This window comes from Miniopterus natalensis, chromosome 4, assembly GCF_054644295.1.
Source record: "Miniopterus natalensis isolate mMinNat1 chromosome 4, mMinNat1.hap1, whole genome shotgun sequence".
Taxonomy (NCBI): domain Eukaryota; kingdom Metazoa; phylum Chordata; class Mammalia; order Chiroptera; family Miniopteridae; genus Miniopterus; species Miniopterus natalensis.
In genome coordinates, this window is record NC_142084.1 from 50,132,242 (window position 1) to 50,157,915 (window position 25,674).

Here is a 25,674-nt window from a genome sequence, read left to right on the forward strand (position 1 = left end):
GAAAAATGTTTAAATATAGTATGTTGGCTACTGTGAGAAACCTGCCACCACTCAGTCCTAACTGTAGGTTTGGAACTACTGACCACCCATTCAAATGTGGAAAGTTAACTTGCTTTCCTGTAAGCAGGAATGCACTGCTTCTGAGGGGGTATTCAAAATAAGCAGAATCACGTGGTGCCATTTTGCATCAGCATTACTTCATAAAAAAAAATTGTTCCAAAATCCTGTGGTGCTAGGTCGGCCAGGGTTATTCATATTAAAAATGACAAAGTCACCTCCCCTTCCCCCAAGTGCCCTCACCGGTGTCACCTAAAACATATTTTCTAATCTAAAGGTATCTGGTCTAAAGGTACCAGATCAGATAGCATCTCAGAACCCCCTCCTAAGTTGAATTATGGCATTTTGGGGCATAATGTTATTTGATTTCAACTCCACACTTTACATAATCATATAGTTCCTAAATGGAGTTCAGCAATATGTTTCTTCTCATAGCCTGTAAACTCTAAATGCTAATAAATCTGCGCTAAGTAGGGTATCTTTTTAAAATCTCTGTAATTATTTTCAATTTTATAGATTTAAGGAGTCAATTGAGAAATAATTTTCATAAACATAAAAATAATTAACTCAAAGAAAATCGCAAAAATAAAACAAATTTTGTAGCAACAGTTTTCAGTAAGTATCAACACTCTCCAGATACTTCAACTAATCCAGGATCATTATTAAACCTTTTAATTATTCTATGCTATTCTTAAACTGTCTCCTTCTGCACACATCTAAGAATGGGGAGATATACTTCAAATATTTAATATCTGTCAGGCATTCTAAATGTTCCCTGGGAATTATTTACAGTGATTGCAGCATTTTCATTTTTCAGGCTACTTCAGCCGAAAGATGGACTGAAGTAAAACTGGCAAGTGAAAGTCAATATTTAACTGGTACTTCACTCAGACATTTTATTCTAGTTTCCAGCTTTTATGTTTAATAATTGATTGAGGGAGGGGAGCAGGAGTTTGCCCTGTTTTGTTCTCAGTGATCTGAATGTAGGAAGAGAAAGCTTGCTCTTAGGTTTGCAGAAGGCACGCACCTAGGAGAGAGAGAGAGAAGAGAGCAAGAGTAAAAATAAGATGACAATGTGGATTGTAAAAGACACTATTTTAGAATTAGGGGCTGAACCTAACAAGATTATAATGTAACAGGAACAAATATGAACCTTGCACTGAGGGTTAAAAATCAACAGAGCAAGTAAAGGGCAGGTAAGACATTCATTGTGTGATTGGTTGATGTGGAGGTTGTAGCTGACGTGTAAATTTAAGATGAGCCCAAATGGTTCCCGACGAAGCTGACACAATCACAGAGCTCTGTGCTCCACAAACAAGCAGACTCTGCTCCGATTGGACCACACTGTAACATTTTTGGTTCTGAGTGACACATTTTAAGGGGGATGTTAATAAGTTGAAGATCATCGGGAGGCAGGATGGTGAAGAGTCTGAGAATCGTGTTACATGAAGAGCACCCAAAACAAGTGGGAAGCCTCACTTACCAAAGAACCTAGTGTGAGCCTTTCCCAGCATCTGCCAGGCTGACCAATGAGAGAGGGACAATCAGCTAGGATCAGACTAATGTGTGACGGTTAGAGCAAAGCAGATTTCAGTTCAGCATATGGAAGAATAATTAGACCTGTCCAAAAATAGAATGTGCTTCTGTGGCTGGAAATATTTTGGCACTTGGACGAACACCGGCCAAGGCGGGGAACCCTGTCCAGGGTACAAGGTTGTACCTGCTGACCTCTAGAGGCTGCACCAATCCAAAGCTCCCCAGAACACACTGGAAACACGTATTTTTTGCCAATCCCATGGATAGTATAGCTGGATTTAGGGCTGTCCTAATGTGATTTTCAAACAACCAACTGGCAACCCAAGTGGATTAATATGTCTACTAGTACAACAGGGCATCTATTTATTTTAGCACAGGAATTTTGCCAGTGGCCTCTACTGCAGAAGCCACCACAAATCACAACCAGTGGCACTTAAACTACTGTTCTCAGAGCTCTGAACAGCAGCTAAAACATGGAAATATTTGAAGATGAAATTACCTTCCTACCTTCCCAAAAGAGTATCAGTTTGATACCTTTTCTTGATTCCAAGAATATATGAATTACAATTTCAGAAGCCAAAACTAGATGTTTTTAAGAAACAAAACACCAACATGCTTAGCCTTTGTGTACTAATTAACATACATCAGAAGCTACTTGGCACTTCTGCTTCTTCAGAAACAATAGCAATGTATACCATTTGTTCTCAAACTTTATCATGTACCAAATCACATGGAGGGATTGTTAAAATACAGATTGCTAGGCCCCACATTTAGAGTTTGTGTTTCAGGAGATAAGAGGTGGGGCCTGAGATTTTGCATTTTGAGTAAGTTCTCAAGTGATGCTTATGCTGTTGGTTGAGGACTACACTTTGAGAACCACTGATATAAAGAATGAATGAACACAATTTAAGAAGCCATGTTATAATCAGCAAATTGCTAAGTGTCTATGTGAGTGGTGTGCAGGAGCCAGCTTGTACCTGCTGACTGTTAGCAACTCTTTCCAACTCTGCATTCAGTGACATCATTTTGGTAGTCTGAAATTGGTCACGGTGGGAATATTTACACCACAGGTATTGGTATATGCTAAAACCATAACTTTTTCCTCTGAGTGCCAGTGTTAAACATTTGCCAGTAAACCACTGCTATAGACTCAGAGCAGAAAGAAAATATTGATGATCTAATGTCTAATGCAACATAGCTCAAAGTCACTTCATTCATGGATTTAATAACTATTTCTTGAATCCTGGCTGCATAAGCACAGCAATATTTTTTCAATTATAATGTACTAAAGGATTGAATAAGAATGGAGTTCATGAAATAAAGTATACTCTTGGATTAAAGCAGACAATGAAATATGGTTTCATAATTAGTCATTTGCTGTAAGAAACATACATTTGATCCATTTTATAAATGTGTATTAAAATTATGAAAATGAACATAAGCCAGTGATCATTAAAAGTACATATCAGTTAATCATCTTCAGCATCTAACATTTACTGCTTAGAATATGTCAAGCACTTTTCTAAGTTTATATGAATTATCTCATTTAATTCTTATAAAAATCTGTCACTTAGATATTGCTATCCCCCTTTTACAGATTTAAAAAAAACTGAGTCACAGTAACAGGTATATGATACCAATGTTTATGGAATATCAGGCAGCCATGTCTCAGGTGATCTTACATGTAATGTTTTAGAAATCTCACATACAGCATTTCTCAAAGACAGTTTACTGCAAACAACCACATTATTATATAGTCACTGTAATCTTAAATCTATATTTAATGATAATTAGAAGAAAATGCTGATGGCATCAATACTCTGACAAAACAATACCAGAAGAGCACTGACATTCCAGGGAAAACAATGCTAACCACTGGCTTGATGGCATTAAAGCACAATAGCCTGACCACCTAACTGCCCTCCTTTGAGCTACACTTCTGAAGCTACACCATCACCATTTTCCATTCTGACTCCCCAATTTCTGTCTTCCCATGAGGCTGACCTACCTATGCTCAACATATTTTTTATTTATACATCATTATTAAGTCATCAGTCTATGATTGCTCTGACTTAAAAGCCTTTTGTCTTTAAGGTTCTTTTGTATTTATTTGATCACAACTAGTATTGATCCTGGGGATTTCTATTTGTCACCACTTAGTATTGCCTACAATTCATCATTTATGCTCTGTGTCTTGTTCAAAGCCATAATACGATCTAAAATGAGCATTACGTGGCGTGAAACTTAGAAACACTTGGATGTCAGCATGTGCAACATATCCTGTAGGGAGTGTAATCTCACTTTAAAAAGAATCCAACTGTGAGCAATTAGCTATAGAAACCTGGGGGGCAGGTTTCAGGGATGAGTAACAAGTTCAACATTACATCGAAGTGACAGGGCGTGGTGTGTTTATCCACATGTTAAAGCCACGAGCATTTCCCTGCATAAACACAGTTGCTCAAATTAGTTTCATTTGGGTCTACTGAATAGACCCTTGTAGTCTGCTTCTGTCTGACTCTTCAGTGAGTTATATGGACTCAAGACCTCTCCCTCTCTAACAAACCTTGCAACAAGTTTCCCCAATCTTAATAAGTCACAGTTATGATTATCCACTGGTGTAAATATCATAGAATTTCACATTTCCAAACTCTTGGCCAGCATGCTCAGTAGAAATATAATGCATATCTCATACAGAGTTCAAAATTTCCCGGTAGCCACATTTAAAAAATTAAAACAGTGGAAAATAACTTTAGAAATAAATGAAAATACCTCCAAATTATTGTCATTTCAATATGAAATCAATGTCAAAAGTTATTAAAGAATGTTGTATATTATTTCTTCTGTACTAAAACTTTGAAATCTGGTATGTGTTTTCAGTTTACAGCACATTTCAATGTGGACTAGCCACTTAACAAGCACTCAATAGCCACAGGTGGCTGGTGGCTACTTCATGGAAAGTACAGCTTTAGACTGGTTAAAGCTCAGATGAATATTATCTTGGAACATCCAATATCTATAACCCCTATTGATGGGTTCCTAAATTTCTAGAATGGAGTATCAATGAAACACTCTTGCCCTGTGGCTTCTATACAAGGTCATTACTTATAATTAGGATAAATAATAATAAAGGATTTATGGTGAAAAACAGCTATAAAAGTGAGTAAATTTATTAAAGTTGCAATATAGTGCAAAACTAGAACAACTATACTAGCTGCCAGAATTTCAATTATTTATAACCAGCTAGGGTATACTTAGCTGGCAATCTTGGAATTCACAGAGTGGCTCCATGGTTATTTTTGATATTTAATGAAGAAAACATAAAGTAGAGAGGAGGACCAGTCAGCCTCCAATTCCTCTTCACAATGGACTTAATTGGGTGATGACTCTTAGACGGACAGTGGTCCAGTCTGAGCCTTTTGTTAGTGCCCAACATGCTCTTATCTGGTGTAAGTTAGAATATTCTTGCCCTCCTTAGCAATCACAGAGCATTCTTATTTTTGGCTTTTAGATTCAAAAGCATGGTAGTTTAAGCTACAGCTCTGACCCCCTTTGCTAAATGGTTAGCATTTCTAGTAGCTGTGTTCTCTTTAGAGAGGAGTATTTTTCCCGTCTACCCTGACGATGGGTTTCTTTTATGGAAAAGGAATCTTTGTATTTAGAGTAAAATTAAACCTGCTTTCCGTCTGTCGGGCACTGTGATACTCCTTGTGTAAGATCATTAAACATTTCCATTTACAGTTGTTCAGGGCATTGCATTTAATCCTCTCAGGCCTAATACTGCACAGGCTACAATATCATTAGCATAGAAGAAGGTATGGGCATGGTAGAAGGAGACAGAGGTAACAGAAATGGTTAGAAGTTACATCACTTGATAATAACTATCATCAGGCATCTGTTTCATGCCAGGTACAAGTCTAGACATGACAAACATATGCTACATACAGTATATCGCTTAATTCTCACAGCTGTACGAGGTGGTTAGAGGTTTCATTTTTCAGATGAGGAACTGAGCCTGAGAAACAAGAAGTACTTTGAAGAGGGTTACAAACCTGTTGTGCAATAGAATTCAGACAAAGTCTGGTCCATCTCTTCTCCACAATAAAGCAAAACAGATGAAAAAGGAAATGGTTTGCTGCAAACCACAAGAAATAGTGAATGAAAGGGCAGAGTGTGAATTACACAGGGACTGATACAAACTTGGTGGGGAGAAATAAAACATTTCATTGTTTCCCTGTGTAGCAGAGAGGAGAGGGGAAAACAAAGAGACAGTGTAAAGATGGTTTCCTGAGGTGATCATAAATATGCCTCCACAGAAAACGAAGTTTTACAGGAACAGTGGGAATTGAAAAAGGAGGGAGGACTGAATGTACAGAAGTGATAAATATGATTAAGGGACCAAAGGAGAGAGAAAAAAGTAATTCGGGTGACCGTTATGTCAGTGGCTTTCAAACTTTTTCTGACTACAGCCCACAGAAAGAAATATACTTGACACTGCATGTGTATGTGTGTATACATATATATATAGTGAGATATATATATTTAGTTAAATAACACTGCATGTGTATGTGTGTATACATATATATATAGTGAGATATATATATTTAGTGATATATATATTTAATTATATATATAGTGATATACATATATATTCACTAAAACAGGTGCAAAAGACATTTAGTCAAGAAAGAATAGTCTTTTTAACAAATGGTACTGGAACAATTGGCTATCCATAAACATGAAGATTGAACTTCAATCCATATCCCTCATTATATACAAAAATTAACTTAAAATGGATCCTACACCTAAATGAAAAAAACCTAAGACTATAAAACTTCTAAAAGAAAACATAGGAGAACATCTTTGCGACCTTAGGTTAGGCAAGTTTTGTTTTTTTTTTGGATACAACACCTAGATTATGATCCACAGAAGAACAAATTTATAAATTGGTCTTTATCCAAATTTAAAATTTCTATTCTCCATAAGACACTGTTAAGAGAATAAAAATACAAGGGCAGACTAGAAGAAACTATTTGCAAAGTATGTATTGATGAAAGACTTGTATCCAGAAAATGTAAATAACCCTCCAAATTCTCAATAAGAAAACAAAGCAATTAAAAAATGAGCAAAAGATTTGGATGCTTCATCAAAGAAGATACACAGATGGCAAATAAGCACAGGATGCTCCACATAATTAGTCATTAGAGAAGTAAGTGCCTGTTGAAACTACAATGAGACACCAAAGAAGACCAGCTCTGCCAAGCACTGCATGGATGTGGAGACGCCAGGGCTCAAGGACACTGCTGGTGGGAGCGCAAAAGAACACAACCACTTTGGAAAGCAATTAGACAGTTCCTTAAAAAGTTGACACACCCTCCATGAGACCCACCCATTCCACTCCTGGGTATTTACCTAAGAGAAATAAAAGCATATGTCCAAAGAAAGATCTGTACAGAAATGTTCATAGCTTTATTTGTCACAGCCCCAAACTAAAAATAATCCAACAGTCCATCAACAGGTAGATGCATAAAACAAACTGTTGTTGCATATCCATACCATTTGGTAATAAAAATGAATAAACTATTGGTACATGTTATAATAAGGATGACCTCAAAATAATTATGCTTCATGTAAGAAGCCAGACAAAGGAGAGAGCATACTGTATAATGTCATTTGTGAAAAATTCTAGAAAATGCAAATTAATCAAATTGTAACAGAAAGCAGATAAGTGGCTGCCTGGGTATGGGAAAGGGCAGGGAGTGGGAAAGGAGAGGATTTGCAAAGGGGCATTGATGGTTACTTTCTTTATCTTGATTGTGATGCTATTTCATGGGTAGGATTGCCAGAGTTAGCAAGTAAAAATATAGGACACCCAATTAAACTTGAATTTCACACAAGGAATATTTTTAGTGTAACATACTTATACTTATACTACAATATTTATTGTTTATATAAAATTCAAATTTAACTGGGTATCTTTTATTTATCTGGCAACCTTGTTCACGTGTGTACACAAGTAGAACTTAATAAATTGTACACTTCAAATATATGTAGTTTATTGTATGTCAGTTACACCTCAATAAAGTTATGGGGGGGAGGGAAGAGAAGGAATTGAGGTTAACTAAGGAAGATGAATGACTTTCCCAGTCTTCTCAGCCAATGGCAGCAAGGTCAAGACCAAAATCCCAACTGCCATTCTCCCCATCCACAAGCTCCTTTTATTATACCAAGTTGATTCTAAAAGAAAATGTTGTTTGCTCACAAGAATGGAAAAATAGATCCCTAAAGTAAGAATATTCACATAAGGAAATCTAAATTATTTTGTAATTTATTAATCTCTGCTCTCATGTGGCTTTGTGAATCTAATAGTTCACCTGCTGACAAATCCATTTTAACAGCAAAGTGCTGTTGCATAGTGCAGCCCATTCTTGGAATAAATAAGGAGTCATTTTATTTCGATCCTCTTACCTGTCTGGGAGCACAACCAGCCCCCGGGCCGTGTAAGTAGAGAGGGTAACCGTATCATGGAAGATACAGGAATGTAGAGGGTACCTATCTGTTGATTACCACTTACTTGCTTTTTACAATGAAATATTTCTCAATAATCCAAATAGCAGGTTCACGTGTTGTTATTACGGCTTACTTTCAGCCATTTTCACTTGTTTGTTACGTAATTTGCAAGGTTGAGAAAGACCACTTCCTAGTCTAAATGGCCCTGGTCTAACTGAAGTCACTTCCTGCCATCTAGAAATAAACAATCCTGGTCTGACGTGCTGTTTATCTGGGGAACAGAGGAGGAAATTGCCGTATTTTATGTAGGCTAAAAAGTATAATTTCAATAAATTACATTTTCACTGGTCTGTAATTGTGATGTGCCTCACTATCAATGCCTACGTCTAAAGTGGTACATTTCTTTTCTTTTCTCTTTTTGAATCAAAGCTGGTATTAAGTCAACAGTACATTTTACAACCCATAGCACTAGGTAGCTATTTCCACCCAGTCCGGTGGTAGCTGCCCTCTTCTCTTTGGATTAGGCAGTAATTACTGTCATTACTCAGAGCTCTAATGGGGCAAGGCATTCCCTCTCAGCTCTTTCCAGTGCAGGCAAAACCAGGGTAATTCTTACCTACTGTTATTATTTCCAATCTAGCTGTATAATTTAGTGTCCCACCCCACTTTTCTATTTTTTATTTGCACTGGCAGGTTAGCTAACTATGTTTGCCTTTCCTCACTGGCCACTTATGCAACTCTAATAATAAGAAAATCAACGATCACAGAGTTAGAAATGAGATAGGGCCAAACGAAAAAGAGCAAGGTAGAATAAAGCAATGCTCTCAGCTGGGGCTTTTGTACAAATAAAAAGTGACCTCTCTCATGCAGTATACTAGTACATAAATGTAATATATATTTTTGCATTGATGTAGTCAACCATTTGACTCTAACCAAAAGGAAGCTTCCTATCTAAAATATTCATGAAGGATGTGTAAAAGGCAAATATGAGACCCACTCTAGATCGGGAGTCAGTAAACTACAGCCGGTGGGCCAAATCTGGCTTGATGTCTGGCTTCCTGCAGCTAAAATGATCTCTCACTTTGTCTGAAAAAGCAAAAGAAGACTATCTGTGGACACATGAAATTACGCAAAATTCTGATTTCAGTGTTCATAAATAAAGCCTTATTGGAACATACGCACACAATAGTTTATATATTGTCAATGGCTGCTTTTGCGCTGCAGTGGCAGGGCTGGAGGTGTGACAGAGACAGTATGGCCCACAAGCCTAAAACATTTACTCTTCGGCCCTTTACAGAAAAATGTGTCGACCTCTGCTCTAATCAAAGGGTTTGAAGGGAGAGAAGCACCAATAACTGCTCTCTCTCTCTTGCATTTTCTGAAGGCGCCCCTGGCTTGCCTCAGTTTCTCTGTCTTATTTCAGTATAAAGCCATATCCTCAAGCATGAGAGCATAAACACCAAACAAATTATAATTTAGCAACTGATCAAGAACACAGGAGAGTGAGGTAGTGACTTAAGATAATTTCATGTTGTCTTAAAAGTAGATTGTAAAGCAATAAAAAGTTGCAGTATGCATGTATGTGAGAGAGAGAGGTTGAGATTCCTTTTTTTTCTATGAAAAATGTTGCTCTTTATGCTTTGTAGCAGATAACCCACAGGCCAGTTTACCCTTCTTCCTTTCTAAAAAACGTGCATTTTGGTTTGGTGTCTACTCTGGCCTCACATGACTCAAGATTAGACCCTCATTCACCCAAGCCAGTCACTGAAATCCCAATCCTGCCAGTGCTCAGCGTCAGGAAGGATGATGACTCTGGGCTGGCCAAGGAAATGAGAGAGGAATCCACCTGGGATTTTCTAGGAAAAACTTCTCCACTGATGAAACACCCTCCTTGGGCATTATGATGCCTGCATATGATACCTGACTCTGTGAGAGCCTCACTGACACCTCACGGGGAGCTTGCCCCAAGGCGACCCCAAGGCGACCTGGCACATTAGGGCAAGGGCAGAGATGGGAAGACCCTGTGTTTCTGAAGACATCACTGGCCTGTGGAATTAAACAACCCTGGATGCATCTGCCTCAGAGCTTATTATATGAAATAATTTTTAAATTATCTAACCCATTTTGTGATGGATTTCCTGTTAACTTACAGCACTCTAATGAGTTTTTATTAGTTCTATATACATAGATCTTATTAATATCCCTTTTCTTGGAAATGTCTAGAGCTTATCTCCATGAATGGTAAAAGAGCTTCTTCTAATAAAATTGACTATTTCATGCACATTTATATTGCAAAAATTCCAAACCAAAAAACCCCCCAAACACTGAACCCCATTTTTCATTATGTACTTAGATTTCCCCTCCAGGTGAGATGAACATGTGGGCAGTCATGTGGATGCAAAGCTTTATCATGATGAGTGTGTCAGTGCTGTTTTTAAAAGTCCAGGGTGATGATAAAACTTTTGATTCTGCTTTCTTTCTCCACTCACTAGGAAAACACAGAATTTTATATTTTTGGATTACATCAGCAACTTTAATGATAAAGTTGCTGAGTACTTTCAACAAATACTACCAAGCATTTGTGGACAGTATTGCACTGCTCCAGATGCTGTGGAAGTCACAGAGCAAGTATGAGAGAGTTTAGGTCTCTAAAGGGCATCAGTAAGAGGCAGCTTGACCAGCAGAACGACAGGACACACACTCATGGAACAGCTAGGACACTCACACGCTCATGTGAAACAGATCAAACTGTCCTTTAACATTTCGGGGAATAACAATATCTGTGTTGAGAGCAGACACTGTTTCCTAGCGGAAGTAAACATGGTCTTCTTCAGAGTGTATGATGTGTTGGTCCATGAGGGGCTGCTATAAAGAAATACTGTAGTCTGGGGTCTTATAAACAACAGAAATTTATTTCTCATAGTTCTGGAGGCTGGCAAGCCCCAAATCAAGGCATCCGGTGAGGGGCAGGTTGTGTGTCTGGGGTGGGAGACCTCTTCCTGGTTCAGAGATGGCCATTCCTTCGCTATAACCTCACACGTAGGAGCGGTGAGGGAGCATTCTGGGTCTCTTTTATCCAGGCACTAAACCCATTAGTGTTAGCTCCACCCTCATGGCCTAATCACCTCCCAAAGTCTGCCTTCCAAATACCATCACATTGGGCCTTAGTAGTTAACATCTGAACTTGGGGGAGACATAAACATTCAATCAATAGCATACGGGAAACTAGAAAAACAGGCCATGTTATATTAATCTTTGTTCACACTGACCCAATGCCAGGCACACAGTAGGCTGCCATCATTAGTAGAATCATTGGTTGAATTATGCGTAAGTATCAAGTGAATTCTCTAATTCTTTATAACTCCAAAGTCCAATTTATAATGCTATGCATAATTATTATATAAAGTACCCTATTGACACAATAATCCCATGAGCGTACTGGAGGCTGTTTGAATTTCATAAAGTTGCCCCTAACGTTTCCAGATCGTCCACAGGAGGTTTATTGTTTGAAAGCAGAACTACTGTATATAGCAAGGAAGTGCCTGCCTGATGCTTATTTTACTCTTTCAGAAATTTGACAAAATGAGTCTTTCCGTTTGTTCAGTGGTTGGACCCCCTGAATAATTCCACCAGCTGGATTGAAATGTAGCATTTAAAAATGTTCCAGTCCACGAGTCCATTCTGTCGCAACCGGAGAAACTGGGGAGTCCTAGTCACATTAGTAGATGCAGTCATGAATCTCCAACATCATGTGTCCGTTAGAGTCTCTTTCATAGTTTCACATTCCCACCACCACCTCTGACCTTTGTCTTGCCTTGATTCTCCTGTCCAGACCTGCTGTTCTACACAGTGCGTCTGCAATGCCAATTTATGCTCCTGGTGTCAACAGATTTTCAAATGTATTGATTAAAACACTCATTTCCATGTCCTACTTGATTCCTTTTGAGTTATTTCCTTGGCATGTTTTATTTTGGTCACTGAAGTGGAGCATTGGCCTCATGAGGCAATATTATAGAACCATGTAATGCTACTATGAGCTCTCATCTTCTCCCTGCCTCTATTAAAAATAAATGTTGTGAAAAGCAGTTCTTCCTCTGACTTTACTCTTACGTATCATAAAGTCCAGAATAGGAGAATTTAAGGCAGTTCTGGAAGCTAGATTGCTCTTCAGATATTTAAAGAAGCGCTTGTTTTTCTTTCAATATTACTTTATATGCTTCCAGTCTTATGATGGAATTCTTTCATTCATTCATGCACCACACAATTCACTTCAGCATTCAACACATATTTCACGAGGACCTGCTATGTTCAAAGCACTGTGCTGGCAATGAAGAGTTTATGAAGATTATGTGTGTAACAATATGGATGGACCTTGAGGATATTATGCTAAGTGAGATAATTCAGACTGAGAAAGACAAATACTGTATGATATCACATATGCAGAATCTAAAAAGCCAAACTTGTAAAAACAGAGTAAAATGGTGGTAACCAGGGGCTGGGGGTTGGGAGGTAGGGGAGATGTTGTTTAAGGGTACAAACTTGCAATGAGCAGTAAATAAGCCTTGGAGATCTAATGCACAGTATAATGAATATAGGCGGCAATACTGTATTATAATAATCAAACTTAAGAGACTATATATTAACTATTCCAGATACTAAAAGAAATGATAATTACAGGGTGGGGCAAAAGTAGGTTTACAGTGGTGAGTCTGTGAAACACAAAGATTATTCTTGTATTATTATTTATTCATTATTGTATTATTTTCTATATGAACAATTGCAAATCTGCTTTTGTTCCACCCTGTGTGTGACATGATAGAGGTTTTAATAATAACTATAATGGCAGCCACATAACAATATAAACATGGATCCACTCAATATGTCGTAAACATCTTAAATTTATACTGTGTCATATGTAAAATATTTATTTTTCAACTTAAAATATTTTTAAGTTTACAGAGATAAATAAGATACAGCCTTTACCCTCTAGGAGCTTACAAATAGAGAAAATCCAATACCTATAATATAAAAAATAAAATAAAATAAAAATTAAAAACTACTGTGAACTAATTTTGACTTGGGGGATTTCAGGGCATTTTTCAGAAAAAGTCTTGAAAGATGAATTTTAATAACCAGAAAATATGAAGGAAGCTAAGAATCAATAAGTAGGTCAGGGTCACATGATGAAGACACCAGTCAGCAATCCTAAAGAATCTGGGTGAAAAAATTTATAGACACTGGACAAAACCATTTCAAGGTGTTTTTTTAAAGAAGAGGAGGTATTTTATTTTATCTGAGGTTTAGATCATTCTTGGCAGCTGTGTGGAAGATGGATTGGAAAAGAAAAAACTAGAGCCAAGACTAGTTAGGAGGTCATGTCACAACTCAGATGAAACATAATGAATCATTGTTTACTTTAACTGCCTGTCCCTTAACTAAAATGTAATCTCCATGAAGGAAAGGCCTTTGCTTTGTTCTCTGCTATATCCCAGCACTCAGAACAGTGCTTGTCATATAGCCCACTAAATATTTGTTGAATAAACAAATAAATCAGTGAAAGAAAGAAAAAAAGAATGAATGAATTAAATAAAACAATGTAACTGCAGAAAAAAAGTCAGAGAGAGATATTTGTGCCTGGATGGTGTGGCTCAGCGGTTGAGCATCAACTCAGGAGGCAAGAGATCAACCAGTTTAGTTCCAGGTCAGGGCACATGCCTGGGTTGCAGGCTCGATCCCCAGTAGGGGGCGTGCAGGAGGCAACCAATCCATGTTTCTCTCTCATAGATGTTTCTATCTATCTATCCCTCTCCCTTCCTCTCTCTCTTAAAATAAAAAAAAAAAATATTTTTTTTAAGAAAGAGATATTTGCCTCAGAGATAAATTCTCTCTTTTTTTTTAATGACACATACCATAGCTGAGTCCTTTTTGAGTGTTGGCAACAGATGAAGTTTATTGGAAAACCTTCCAGATTTGCCTGTCTGTGCTCTTTCCAGCATCTGTGGCATCTGCCTCCTCAGTGCCCATCACCTTCCTACCATCTAGAGCAGAGGTTGGCAAGCTATGGCTCCTGGATCAAATTGGTCCTGCCACCTGTTTTTGTGGGGCTTGTGAACAAAGAATGGAAATGGTTGGAGTGAGGAAGCAAAAGAAGAATAATGTTTTGTAAAATACATGAAAATTACATATTACAATTTCAGTGAAAATTACATGAAATTACAATAAAGTTTTATTGGAACACAGCCATGCTCATGTGTTTCATATGGTCAATGATTACTTTGGCCCTACAGCAGCAGAACTGAGTAACTGAGACAGAGACTGTATGGCCCACAAACTCAAATATATTTACTTTTTGGTCCTTTTACAGAAAAAGCTTTCAACCCCTAATCTAGAAGAGCTCAGAGGAAAGGACTTGAAACTTACAATAAGGAATAAATCGTTCATCAGTGAAATCTCCTAAAATATATATATTTAAAATGTAATAGTAAGGCAAAGCATCAAATTAAAACAAAACAAAACAAACAACAAAAGGGGGGAAAGAGAGTACTAATAATGTTAACTATATATCATGTGCCAGGTTCTCAGCCAAGCACTTCTTTAAATAAAATGATCTCCCTTCCTTCCAACAAAGCTGCAAGACAGGCATCGCTCTTGTCATTTTATAGAGGAAGAACCTAAAATTCAGAGGCCGGATAATTTTTCCCTGGGTCACAAAGCCAACACAATACAAAGCCAGCATTTGAACCCACAGTAGTTTAGCCTCAAAACCACATCCTTAACTGTAACTTTAGAATTTCAGACACAAATGAATGAGTAATGTTGGGCACGCACACACACCCGGGGGAGAGGGGAAGGGGGCTCTTCCCGCCACCTTTGAAGCTGCAGTTTTTCCAGGGCGGGAAGGTGGAGAGATGTGGGCCCGTGGAGCCTGGTGCAGGCTTTAATGGAAGCACATCTCATCCCAGCTATCGTGGCAGAAGAAGAGTTAGGGCTGAGTGCGGAGCGCTGGGCAATTCTGCATAAGCGTTACAGCTGCAAAGAATCCCACTAGAGTTGGCCCTCGGACGTGAACAAGAAGAGAACACCAAAGGGGACAGGCAGGTGGGGGTTTTATTATCCCAGGAGCTGCCAGCTTCACTGCTGGGAAAATAAGGGCTGGAGCTTTGGGGGAGAGAATGAAAGATCCAAGAATGGTTGCCACAGGATGAAACAGAGACACTCTAAGGGATGTAACAACAGTAGATTACTGTTAAAGGAAAAATAAAGAGAACAGACTGAATGCGAATTGGAAGTTTTACTTTTAAGCAGGGAATCGGACCCAGCATAGTGTCTAGGCTCTGGAAGATGAGGTCTGGGAGAGGGGAGATGGGCCATTTAGAGCCAGACCCCTGTGGGACTGTCTCATTAGGGAAACCACATTTCTGCGCGGCTGGCTGGGTGGTGATACGTGAATCTTTCGGTTAGGTGACACTGGGCTGGCTGTAGGTCCGCTGAGAAGGCGGGGCCCACCTCAGACCGTGGCGTCCAGGTGCCTCTGCTTCATGGGCAGGTGCCTGAGTCAGCTGTGTGGCCAGGGCAGGGCCTCCCCAGGACTCCCCATGCCATGCTCATTGCACCACTCTATTTCTAAAGCACAGATGAAGAAATGATGGTTTAAAAAAGTCCAGTGACCTGACTATAGTTTTTTCCAGCCTCAGAGAACCTTGATTGGAGCATCCGCCCCAAACACAATTTTTGTTTGCAGAGAACGTGCAGTTTTCACAGCACTGTCTGAAACTCAGTGCTTTTGACTCAGCTGTTGAGTAATGACTTCCCTAAGAAATGTATTGCAGTCCACAGAGTGGACTAACTAAGGAACTAACTATAGATACATATCTTCTCTAACATTTATAGTAGAATGTGGTGATGACAAAAATTTTAACGATAATGGGAACATTACACAGGATCAAAATTTCCCCAAATCTGTTGGCGTCTGTAGGATAAGTACACGTGACACCATTACCTGTGGGGGAAGATGTGCCATGTTTAAATAAGTTTGAGAAACTCTGGATTACATCATTGTAAACAGGTTTATTTACCATGGGCTTTCTCAGGACTTCTAATATACTTTCATATGCTGCGAACATCAAAAAGGCAAATGTAGCAAACAGTGTTCCCAAATGTATTTGACTATGGAGCACCCCAACCATCGCCCTCACACATATATTTTCAGGTGCACTCATGGGAGCAACATTTGATGAAACATTTGGAAAAACACTTGCCTAAACATACACTGAAATTCCAGCAAGACAGGATGTATTTCATCCTGTTTAGAGGAGACTGCAAAAATTTCCTTATGACAGGAGTTTTGTAGGTGAGATCTCAAGACCTGTCCTATTGAGAGAGAAGACAGATTTTCATGCTCTGGCCATTCTATACTTCACCAAAGTAGTTACACCTAAGTGAAAACCTGAAGCAAATAAAGTCGAAGCCACAATGTATTCATCAAGGGAAATTAGCCACAGTGAATACTCTGTGTCATGGGGAGCAATGAAGATTAGGAAGCTGTGAAAACATCTGTCAATATTATGTGTCTGAAGAGCAATTTTTCACGTTTTCAACTGCCTTAGAAAGCTTCGATTACTTTTCCAAGCCCCAGCCTGTCTGTGCTCTCTGTAAGTACTGAGCTCCCTGATCTAAGAGCAAAATGAAAGGAGCCACAGGGCCAGGAGGGGCCCAGGTGACAGACAGTGTGATCACAAAAGCATTTGTCTCTGAGATCTTTGGTCAACTTTTGGTAATGGAAATGAAGTTCCTCCTTCGAGTCCCAGATCTGCCCATACAATCCTGCACCCGTTTTGGTCCTATGACTTCTGAAACTTCCTGGGCCAGCATCTCACTGTCCATTTTTAGTCAGTACCATTCTTCCAAAAAGTCTTAGCTCCCTCCCCTTTATAGTTTCACATCATCAACTGTCAATACCAAGTTTATTTCAGTGATCTTTCCCCAGACCTTCTCTTATTTTTGCTTGTTTCACCCACTTTCACAATTCATTGAGTCCTTCCTGGTCACTGTCTTACATTTAAAATGCCAGTATCTATTAACCACCCCTGCCTTTGGTCATCATCTGTTATAAGCAGGTGATGACCAAAGGCAGGGGTAGTTAATATTCTGTTCCTTCTCACCCAGCAGTCTTCTCTACTTTCCAATTGCTTCTGATATATTGGAGGAATTTTCTAATTCTTATTTCAGATTTTATCTATCTAGACACAACACCCCATGTCTGAAGGCTTACATCCTGCAAATGTGACATGAGTGAGGATTTTTAATGTATAAAATATATCTATATTAACTTGATTACAAAACGAAGCAGTTTAGTGGGGCAATTAAAGGCTCAGTTTGTAGGACAGCCTGTCAGGGAATGAAGAGCTTGTTAGCTGTGCCTCTGGACAAGTAACCAATCTTTCTGTGCCTCACTTCCCCACCTACAAACTGGGGAAAATATACCACCTATCTTGTTTGGTTATTATAAGGATTAATCAAATTAACACATATAAATGGCCTGTAACAGCACCTCGAACATAGTAAATGCCCTATGATTATTAGCTATTATGATTTCTACCGTTTAAGATAACAAAATCATCTTTAGATAAAGTGTGGAGGTTTTTTAAAAGTATCTTTTTCTGCCTTTTTAAGGCCCAGATTATATAAAGGACCATCTACCAAAAGTTCAGCAGCACACCAGGTATACAGGAGAAAAGCGCCCTGTGTTAGAGAAGACGGGAGATCTCAACTACTTATGGAGGCCTGCCTCACACAGCAGCTTACCTGCAAAATACAAACACGCGTATGTTGGTGAAATCGGCTGGGGAATACCAGTGTATGATTTTATCAACAAAACAAGGCGTGAAAGTGGCTTTCACATCAAGGTATTACACTTATGTTTCTGTTCTCCAGAGCACACTGTGGTTTCATTTGAATTCTTTCTTGAGTTTGCCTCCATAGGAAACACCATGTTCTTGGTCTGTCGTGGAGAAATAATGGCATCTGAGTTTCGCAGAAAAGTAAATGTGTGGAGAAATATAGTTGCTACTACCCTTCCCGTTTGGGCCCCTTAATATGTGAGGAGAGGTGTGAAGGAAATGAAGCCATGGGTAATGCAAAAGCATTGGTGTTTGGCCTGGGGACGTGATCCAATTTGCATTTATGCCACAATGTTCACACTCGCGTCCCCTCCCGGCACTGCTGTATGGGCGGGTGGTGTGAAAGCAGGCTGGGCTGCATGCACAGCGTCCACAGAGCCAACAGATGAGTCCCAGGCCTCTGAAACCCACTGTGCGGCCAGCGCCTCAGGGAATTCAGGGAATCAGGGAATCAGGGAATTCAGACAGTCCTCAGCAACTTTGTCTCATTTCTCTTGGCCATGTGGAGGCAGGGATGAGCCCATACAGTCTCCTCTGTGGAGGAAGGCAGCACAAGTGATTTAGAAGTGAAATCTGAGAATTCAAACTTTTTTTCCAAGCAGGCCTTTGCGTTAGCTGAAAATGGAACATATATCAGTTATGTAATAACCGGATTTCCTTGTATCTTAAGGTGATATAGTACAGCCTCCTACGGTAAAGGTTAACAAAAAAAACCAAAAACCTTTTTCTGGCCCAACCTGTACAACAGTACAGGAAAGTGATTGGGAGCTCGGTCTCTGACATTGGACAGACCTGGGTTCAAATCCTGACTTTGAGGTAGGTCTGGCATGTGACCTGGGCTGGGGAGTTCACCTCTCTTCCTCTCTACTCACTTCTCTTCCCCATGGCAGTGTTTCGAGAGCCCACTTCATAGAATTTCTGACTTCCTAGTCTAGTTCTGCCACCTACTAGCTGTGGGTGGCCTTAGGCAAGTTCCATAACCTCTGTGCTTCAGTTTCTTCATTATGAATCTTGGTATTTACCTTATTGGGCTGTTGTAAACATGAAACAAGTTAATATCTGCAAAGTGCTGGGAACAGTGTCTGGTACCTATCAAGGGCTCTATGTGTTTACTATTATTATTATGTTGTGAGGATTAAATACAAGAACACAAGGAAAGCACTAAGCGTGATGCATCGCACGCAGCTGACATCCAAATGTGAGCTCTTAGCACTGGGGCTGTGGTTATTAGTACTGCGGTTGTGGTTAATGTTACTTAGTGTCAGTGAAACGAAATGAATGCTCAGGTTCTGCAGCTGTGTCCTGTGCCACTGAGGCAATAAAGATTAAGATCAGAAATCTGATTAAATATCAAAACTGGCAGCCATCAAGAAGAGTACAGCCCAAAGCAAGGCAGCTGGTTGGAAGAGTGCAGAGCTTTCACGGCCTTGTGGCTTCTCTTAGGCTGATGCCTGCTTTGGTGCATGGCCCTCAATCTGTCTGCTCATCCTGAGCGTGTATAGCTTCTCTCCTTTTCCGTCTTTAACTTAAGAACTCATTTGTCTGCTCAAATGACTCAGATGCCGTGCATCCAAGCATGCCTGGTCTTTGAAGAAGGCTGGGAATCCACAAGAGATGTCAGCCACGACTTCACCCTCCAGGAACATATTTATCCCATTTCTTTCGCTTGTATTTCACAGGTGGCTTTAAGTCACTGCTCTGCGGGCAGCCCTGTCCTCTTAACCCCCATGGGATTGAGCGTGAGCCATAAAATCCTTTCCTTTTCCCAACTCGTGGCAGACTCAGAAGCTGGGCTGGTTTGATGGTTTGACACAAGCAGTGGGGGCTGTTGCTTCTTCTCATCTGTGCATTACCTTGTCCCTGGCATTTTGATAGTAATTGCTTCTTTTTTTTTTTTTTTTTTTTTAATGTTTATTGATATTTAGAGAGAGGGAGGGAGAGAGAGAGAAACATCGATTTGTTCTTCCACTTATTTGTATTTTCAATGGTTGACTCTTGTATGTGCCCTGACAGGAGATTGAACTTGCAGCCTTGGTGTATCAGGACGATGCTCTAACCAACTGAGCTGCCTGGCCTTTGGGTAACAATGTTAAACAATAGCCTACCCCAGCTGGGCATGGCTCAGCGGTTGAGCGTGGATCCAGGCGATCCGGGTTCGATTCCCGGTCAGGGCACATGCCCAGGTGGTGGGCTCGATCAATGACTCTCTCATCATTGATGTTTCTACCTCTCTCTCTCCCTCTCCTTTCCTCTCTCTGAAATCAATAAAGATATGTTTTAAAAAAACACCAAAAAAACACACAAAATACCAATAGCCTAAAGGGTTCCTTGTACTTAAGAACTTATAATGAGAGCAGAAAGATTCATTGATAATGACAATACATATTAGCAAAGAACTGGATATGATATTCTGATGTTAAGGCCTGGGCCTTGTCCTGGAGGCTGTTACTCTTCTCTGCACCCTCAATACGGCTTCTCTACGTCCAGCCCAGGCTCAGGCTAGGCTTCCTTATCAACCCAGCGCTGCACGCAGCTGCTTCCCGACAGTCAGACTTGGTATGGATGGACATCTGAGCTGATACATACACGCACACTCCATGCACGAAAACGAGCTCCTAATTACAAATGTATGAGAGGAGCTGGTAAATTCCCTAGTGTGATGGACGTTAGGGAACTGTCTCTGTCCACGTCCTGTTCCTTCTCTGGTTCTGTCATAACTGGACTTTTATCACACCTCTGCTGTCCTTATACTTGACAGTGCCAGTCAAGACGCTGCTTTGGCCTGCGGGGCATGGCTCAGTGGTTGAGCATCGACCTAGGATCCAGGAGATCGGGGTTCGATTCCCGGTCAGGGCACATGCCCAGGTGGTGGGCTCGATCAGTGACTCTCTCATCATTGATGTTTCTATCGCTCTCTCTTCCCCTCCTTTCCTCTCTCTGAAATCAATGAAGACATGTGTTTTTTTAAAAAAAAAGATGGTACTTTGTTTCAGCCTAACTTCAGAGACTTCTCAGTGTCTGTCGCTGCAATGGCTGGAACTCTGATTTTAAGCACAAACCTTTATCTGGTGGATTTTTATAGCCTGCTTGGCTGCTCTTCCTAATTTACTGCTCCAGGTTTACAGGAGGCTGGCAGTTAAGGAAGCTCAGGCCCCTCCAACAGACACATGGTAAGAGGCCTGGGGCAGCTGCTTCCTACCTGGGATGGTCTCTCCTATTTGGGGCACTAGGAGGGGTTCTGTAGCCCATCTGGATTTGGGTAGAAAAATAATGACTTCCAGGCTGAGTGACACGTGAAAAATTTCCCCACATTTCAAAGGTCAGTAAAAATCACAATATCAGGTTTCTCTTCTGGATCTTTTTGTGTTTAGCTATTTCCTACTCACTCGTGTGTGGGTTACAATGCCATAATGATACATATGGATATAAGCCAGCAAAGATCACTGCTTTTGTTATTATCTCAGATTTAAGAGCAGTACGTTCTTTTTTTTTAATGGATTTGGTCTCTGCCAAACTATTATGTGTTGTTTCTGGAAGAATATGTGGAGACCATTGAAACAATTCCTTCGGTTTCAACCCTATGCTAAACTGAGGATGATTCCGAGTGCTGCTTAGCTGGGCATGTCTCCCCTTGCTCGGCCTTTCTCTAACCCAAACCTGGACAGTATGAGCGCGCTTCCTCACGTTCACTTTCTCCTCCTGCACTCTGACCTCGTGACCAAATGATTGAAGTCACTTGATTTTCCCACGGAAACAGTGTTATACTGGACCTGCTGACTAACTCTTCATAGGTGTGAGCCCAACCACAGCAGTAAGTCAATTAATCATAACATCTATTCCAACCACTATATCATCAGACAGCATAACAACTTCAAAAACCTACAGAAGGTAATCAGGAGAACTATGGGCACCTATAGACATATTTATATGCAATACAGTATATTATAATAAAAGCAAATTTTTGAGGCTTTGAAACTCCTGTCTCACACTTAATTGGGCACAAGTTCCATTGTTCTGAAATATGGGAGAGCTTCTTTGTGACAGCTGTATGGGCATTTGAACAGATTTGATGAGACGTTGAGTTTCCTGATGGCTGTCAAATAAACCGACCCACAGTTGGTTGTTTCATCAGACACTGTTCTCACTGTGATTTACTTACAGAAAGTAAACATAAAAAGAGCTACCATTGACTGAGTATTTACTTAGTGAGGAAGGTACTGTGATTATTTCCATTTTACAGATGAGGAAACTGAGGTGTTGACAGGTGAGGGTCCTTGCCTGAGGCCACACAGCCAGTAAATGGGGGGGCCAGGAATTCAACCCAGGCCATGGATGGATTCAGGACTTAGAGGGGATCCAGCGAGTATGAGATGAATGACAGCAAAGGAAGTCAGAACATCGGACTGAAGCCGGCGCATCAAATATACGTTTTGTTATCACTTTTCTTTAAGGCGGAGTCTGGCTGGGCTCAATTCCAATTGCCTTCTCTTACAAGGTATGAATCCTTTCTTCATGGTTCCCTCCATTTTCTCCCAGCTTCCCATCCTGCATGTTTTGCACAAAATATGCTTTACTTATAATATTAAAATGAATTAGTAGTAGATATCACCCACATATCTGATATAATAAGATATAGCTTAGTAATAGTTACTTTTGAATTTTTACTTAATAAACACTTTGTAGTGTTTCAAAAATAGATGATCAAATACAATCTTTGGCATTATGGAAAAAAAAAGAAAAGACTGTGAGGTCCTACTAAAGCGTACCTTCTTTCCCTGTCCCAGCCCCATGCGGTCTTCCACACTGTCCACCTTCACACGACAGTGTCCAGGAAAATTTTCAAACTCACCTGGAATAAAGAAATACTGCCAGTGTGGAGATGACTTGTACGTAGACCACCAATCACACACTTCAGAGTTTCTGGATGTCTTTTACTCCAAAGTTCTCACTTACATTTGGGTTTATTTGGATGAATCACAGTCACCAATGTTGAGTCTCACGCTCCTAGTCTCCAGATGGGATAATCAATCCGGAAAAATTTTAAAAGATAATAAAGCTCCCTTTTTCAACCAAGTTATACAAGCAAAATAGAAAATAGATTTTCTAAAATTAGGCTCATCTTTGGATTGTTGCTGTTCCTCCCCAGATGGGAGTGTGTTCAGTTCTCGCTTCATACTTCTTAGAGTTATTTGCATCCTAACAGTTTGTGGTTTAATATAAAATAATTACATTAACACCTTTCAGCCTGAAGTGCTGTGTAAAGCAATGCATTTTCTGATACCACGGCAGCCTTCGGTAAGGGAGTGCCACATGCTGACCATCTGTGAGGGAGGAGAAACATCAGCTAAAGAGGCCAAAGAATCCTTTCTCTTGAAAATAATATATTAACACCATGCACCTCCTTATACAGAGATGATATATTTTTCCCTTTTTATAAAACTTGGCTCTATAAGATTCCTCAAATAAATGGAAGGAAGTAATTTCCATATAAACTTTTACTTGTTTCTGAACATCTGTAAATAAACTTTATATTTGAGGCTTCCTTTCTCTAACAGACCATGAAAACACAGGGGAGGCATATCAGTGATGTGCGCCTCCTGCCCTGGGTTCAGAGCAGCTTCGTGAAGAATGATGTGTTTGAAAAAGAAGCCCCCCTGTGGGTAGCTAGGGACCCTGCCACCTCCACATTCCACTGGGCACCTTGGGCCCCAGGGACCTGGCTCTTCAACCAAACAAAGGGCTTCCTCTCTCTCCTTGAGGCCACTTTATAGATAATTATTGGTGAACTGGAAAAAAATACATATTAATTTTCACACCTTTTGTTAGGATGTAGAAGCATGAAAAAGAAAGAAGGAAACGGAACTCAATGTAATTTCACTAGAAATTAGTGAAAAAACTTAATAAAATCACCTGTGGGTGATTTTATTCCTTAGTTAAAGATGGCTCATAATACGCCAGGGTGGTTACTAACATTTGTAGGGCTTCACATAACATCTTGAGTCTGTGTCTAAATATAAACATGACCATTATTTTTTTTTAAAATATTTTTATTGATTTTTAGAGAGAGGAAGAGAAACATTGATCTGCTGCCTCATGCATGCCCCCCACTGGGAGATTGAACCCGCAACCCAGGCATGTGTCATGACTGGGAATCAAATGGGTGACCTCTCAGTGCCTGGAATGATGCTCAACCAGCTGAGGCACACCAGCCAGGACTAAACATCACCTTTTTAAAAAATTACACTTCTTAAAGTTGGTAATTATGCCATTAAGTTTTCAACAAATATTATTTGATGATGATGTGGAGATTCAGATCTAAGGAAGGACTGTCTAAATTAGAATGGGTTCTAATAAACCCATGGTTTGATTCCAGAGCCAGGCTCCTTTAAATATACTATCAAAGAATTTTGAAACTTGGGCATGATTGAATATCTTAAGTACAGGTGGCTAAAATACCAGAACATCTGTTTTCTAAATCTGGCATTTATCCTGGCTTTTTAAGATCTTTGGGACAAATTCTAAAATTAAAACTTTAGGTTTATAGTTTTCTCTATTATTCATAATACAACACTCCCAGAGTACCTCAGCTGTGTTGACAAAAATGCAGAGAATGCATAGCAAATGAAGCTAGCAATCTGGCAACACCTATTCTTTCCCCAGGACTGAACCTAGGAAATCAAGCAATCTTAATTGAGCACATTGGAAACAATTTATTAAACACAGGGGGCCCTTTCTGTATCATCCCAGCTTTGTCTCTGGGCACAAAGAAAATGGCACTGAAAATACGTGCTGTAGGAATTCATGAGTTCCTTCATTGAGGAAGAATTCATAGGGAAGTTTCTCTGTGTTGTCAAAGTTTTTAGTGCAACTGTTGTTTGCAATTAGACTGCACAATCCCAGCCACATTCTCAATGGCTTTAGACAAACTGAGGTCTGAGATCTGTTTTATTTAACATTGTATTGATAGCATCAACTCCACGCCTCCTACTCCTTAGAATGGTATAGGCGATTATCAGTAAATATGGGAGATAGAGACTGAAATGGCTTCTTTTCTCATACAGTGTCTTTGTTAACAGACCAGGTTGCAGAAGGGGAGAAATGAATTTTTAAGTGAGTATTAGAATAGGAATTATTCTACTCCTAGTTTATTCAGTAGTCATTTGAAAACTACCACTTAATTTTTTACTGAAACTTAGTTCTTCTATTACTGTTTACAATGCCTGGATACCACCCCTAGTGTAATTCTGTATTCTGAAGCTAATTGGACAATTAACTTGGGAGAAGCACACTTTTTGACCTTTGAATTAACAATAGTGCCAATACATTAGAAAACTGCAAGGGTGAGAACAGTTGCAAAACAGGCACTTGATTATATTTCAGAAACTGTGCACTGAGCGCAAATAGAGACTTGGGAAGCTGTTGTGTAGCTTTTCTGTAGCTTGAATAGTTGAATCCACTCAGATTTCAGGCTCTGAATTTAACCAACTCTGAATAAAGGGCTCATAGCAGAATGATTGGTTACTCACTACAAATCCTAACAATTCCCCACAGAATGAGTTCTGGTCTTGCTTTCAGAGAGAATCCTAGTGTATCTTAAATTATGGGAATACTATTCTGAATAAGAATAATAATTCATAATAATATATGAATAAGGAAAACATTTATGTCCCCAGAG

The 25,674-nt window shown here is 39.6% G+C and overlaps 1 protein-coding gene across 1 annotated transcript in view; it reads left to right on the plus strand.

The window, feature by feature from the left end:
* SPMIP2 (sperm microtubule inner protein 2) overlaps nucleotides 1-25,674 on the plus strand; it is a 71,691-nt gene that overhangs the window by 15,693 nt on the left and 30,324 nt on the right. The window contains exon 2 of the mRNA XM_087816143.1: nucleotides 17,773-18,005. Within this exon, the coding sequence (XP_087672269.1) occupies nucleotides 17,773-18,005 (233 nt within the window). The remainder of the gene's footprint in view (nucleotides 1-17,772; nucleotides 18,006-25,674) is intronic.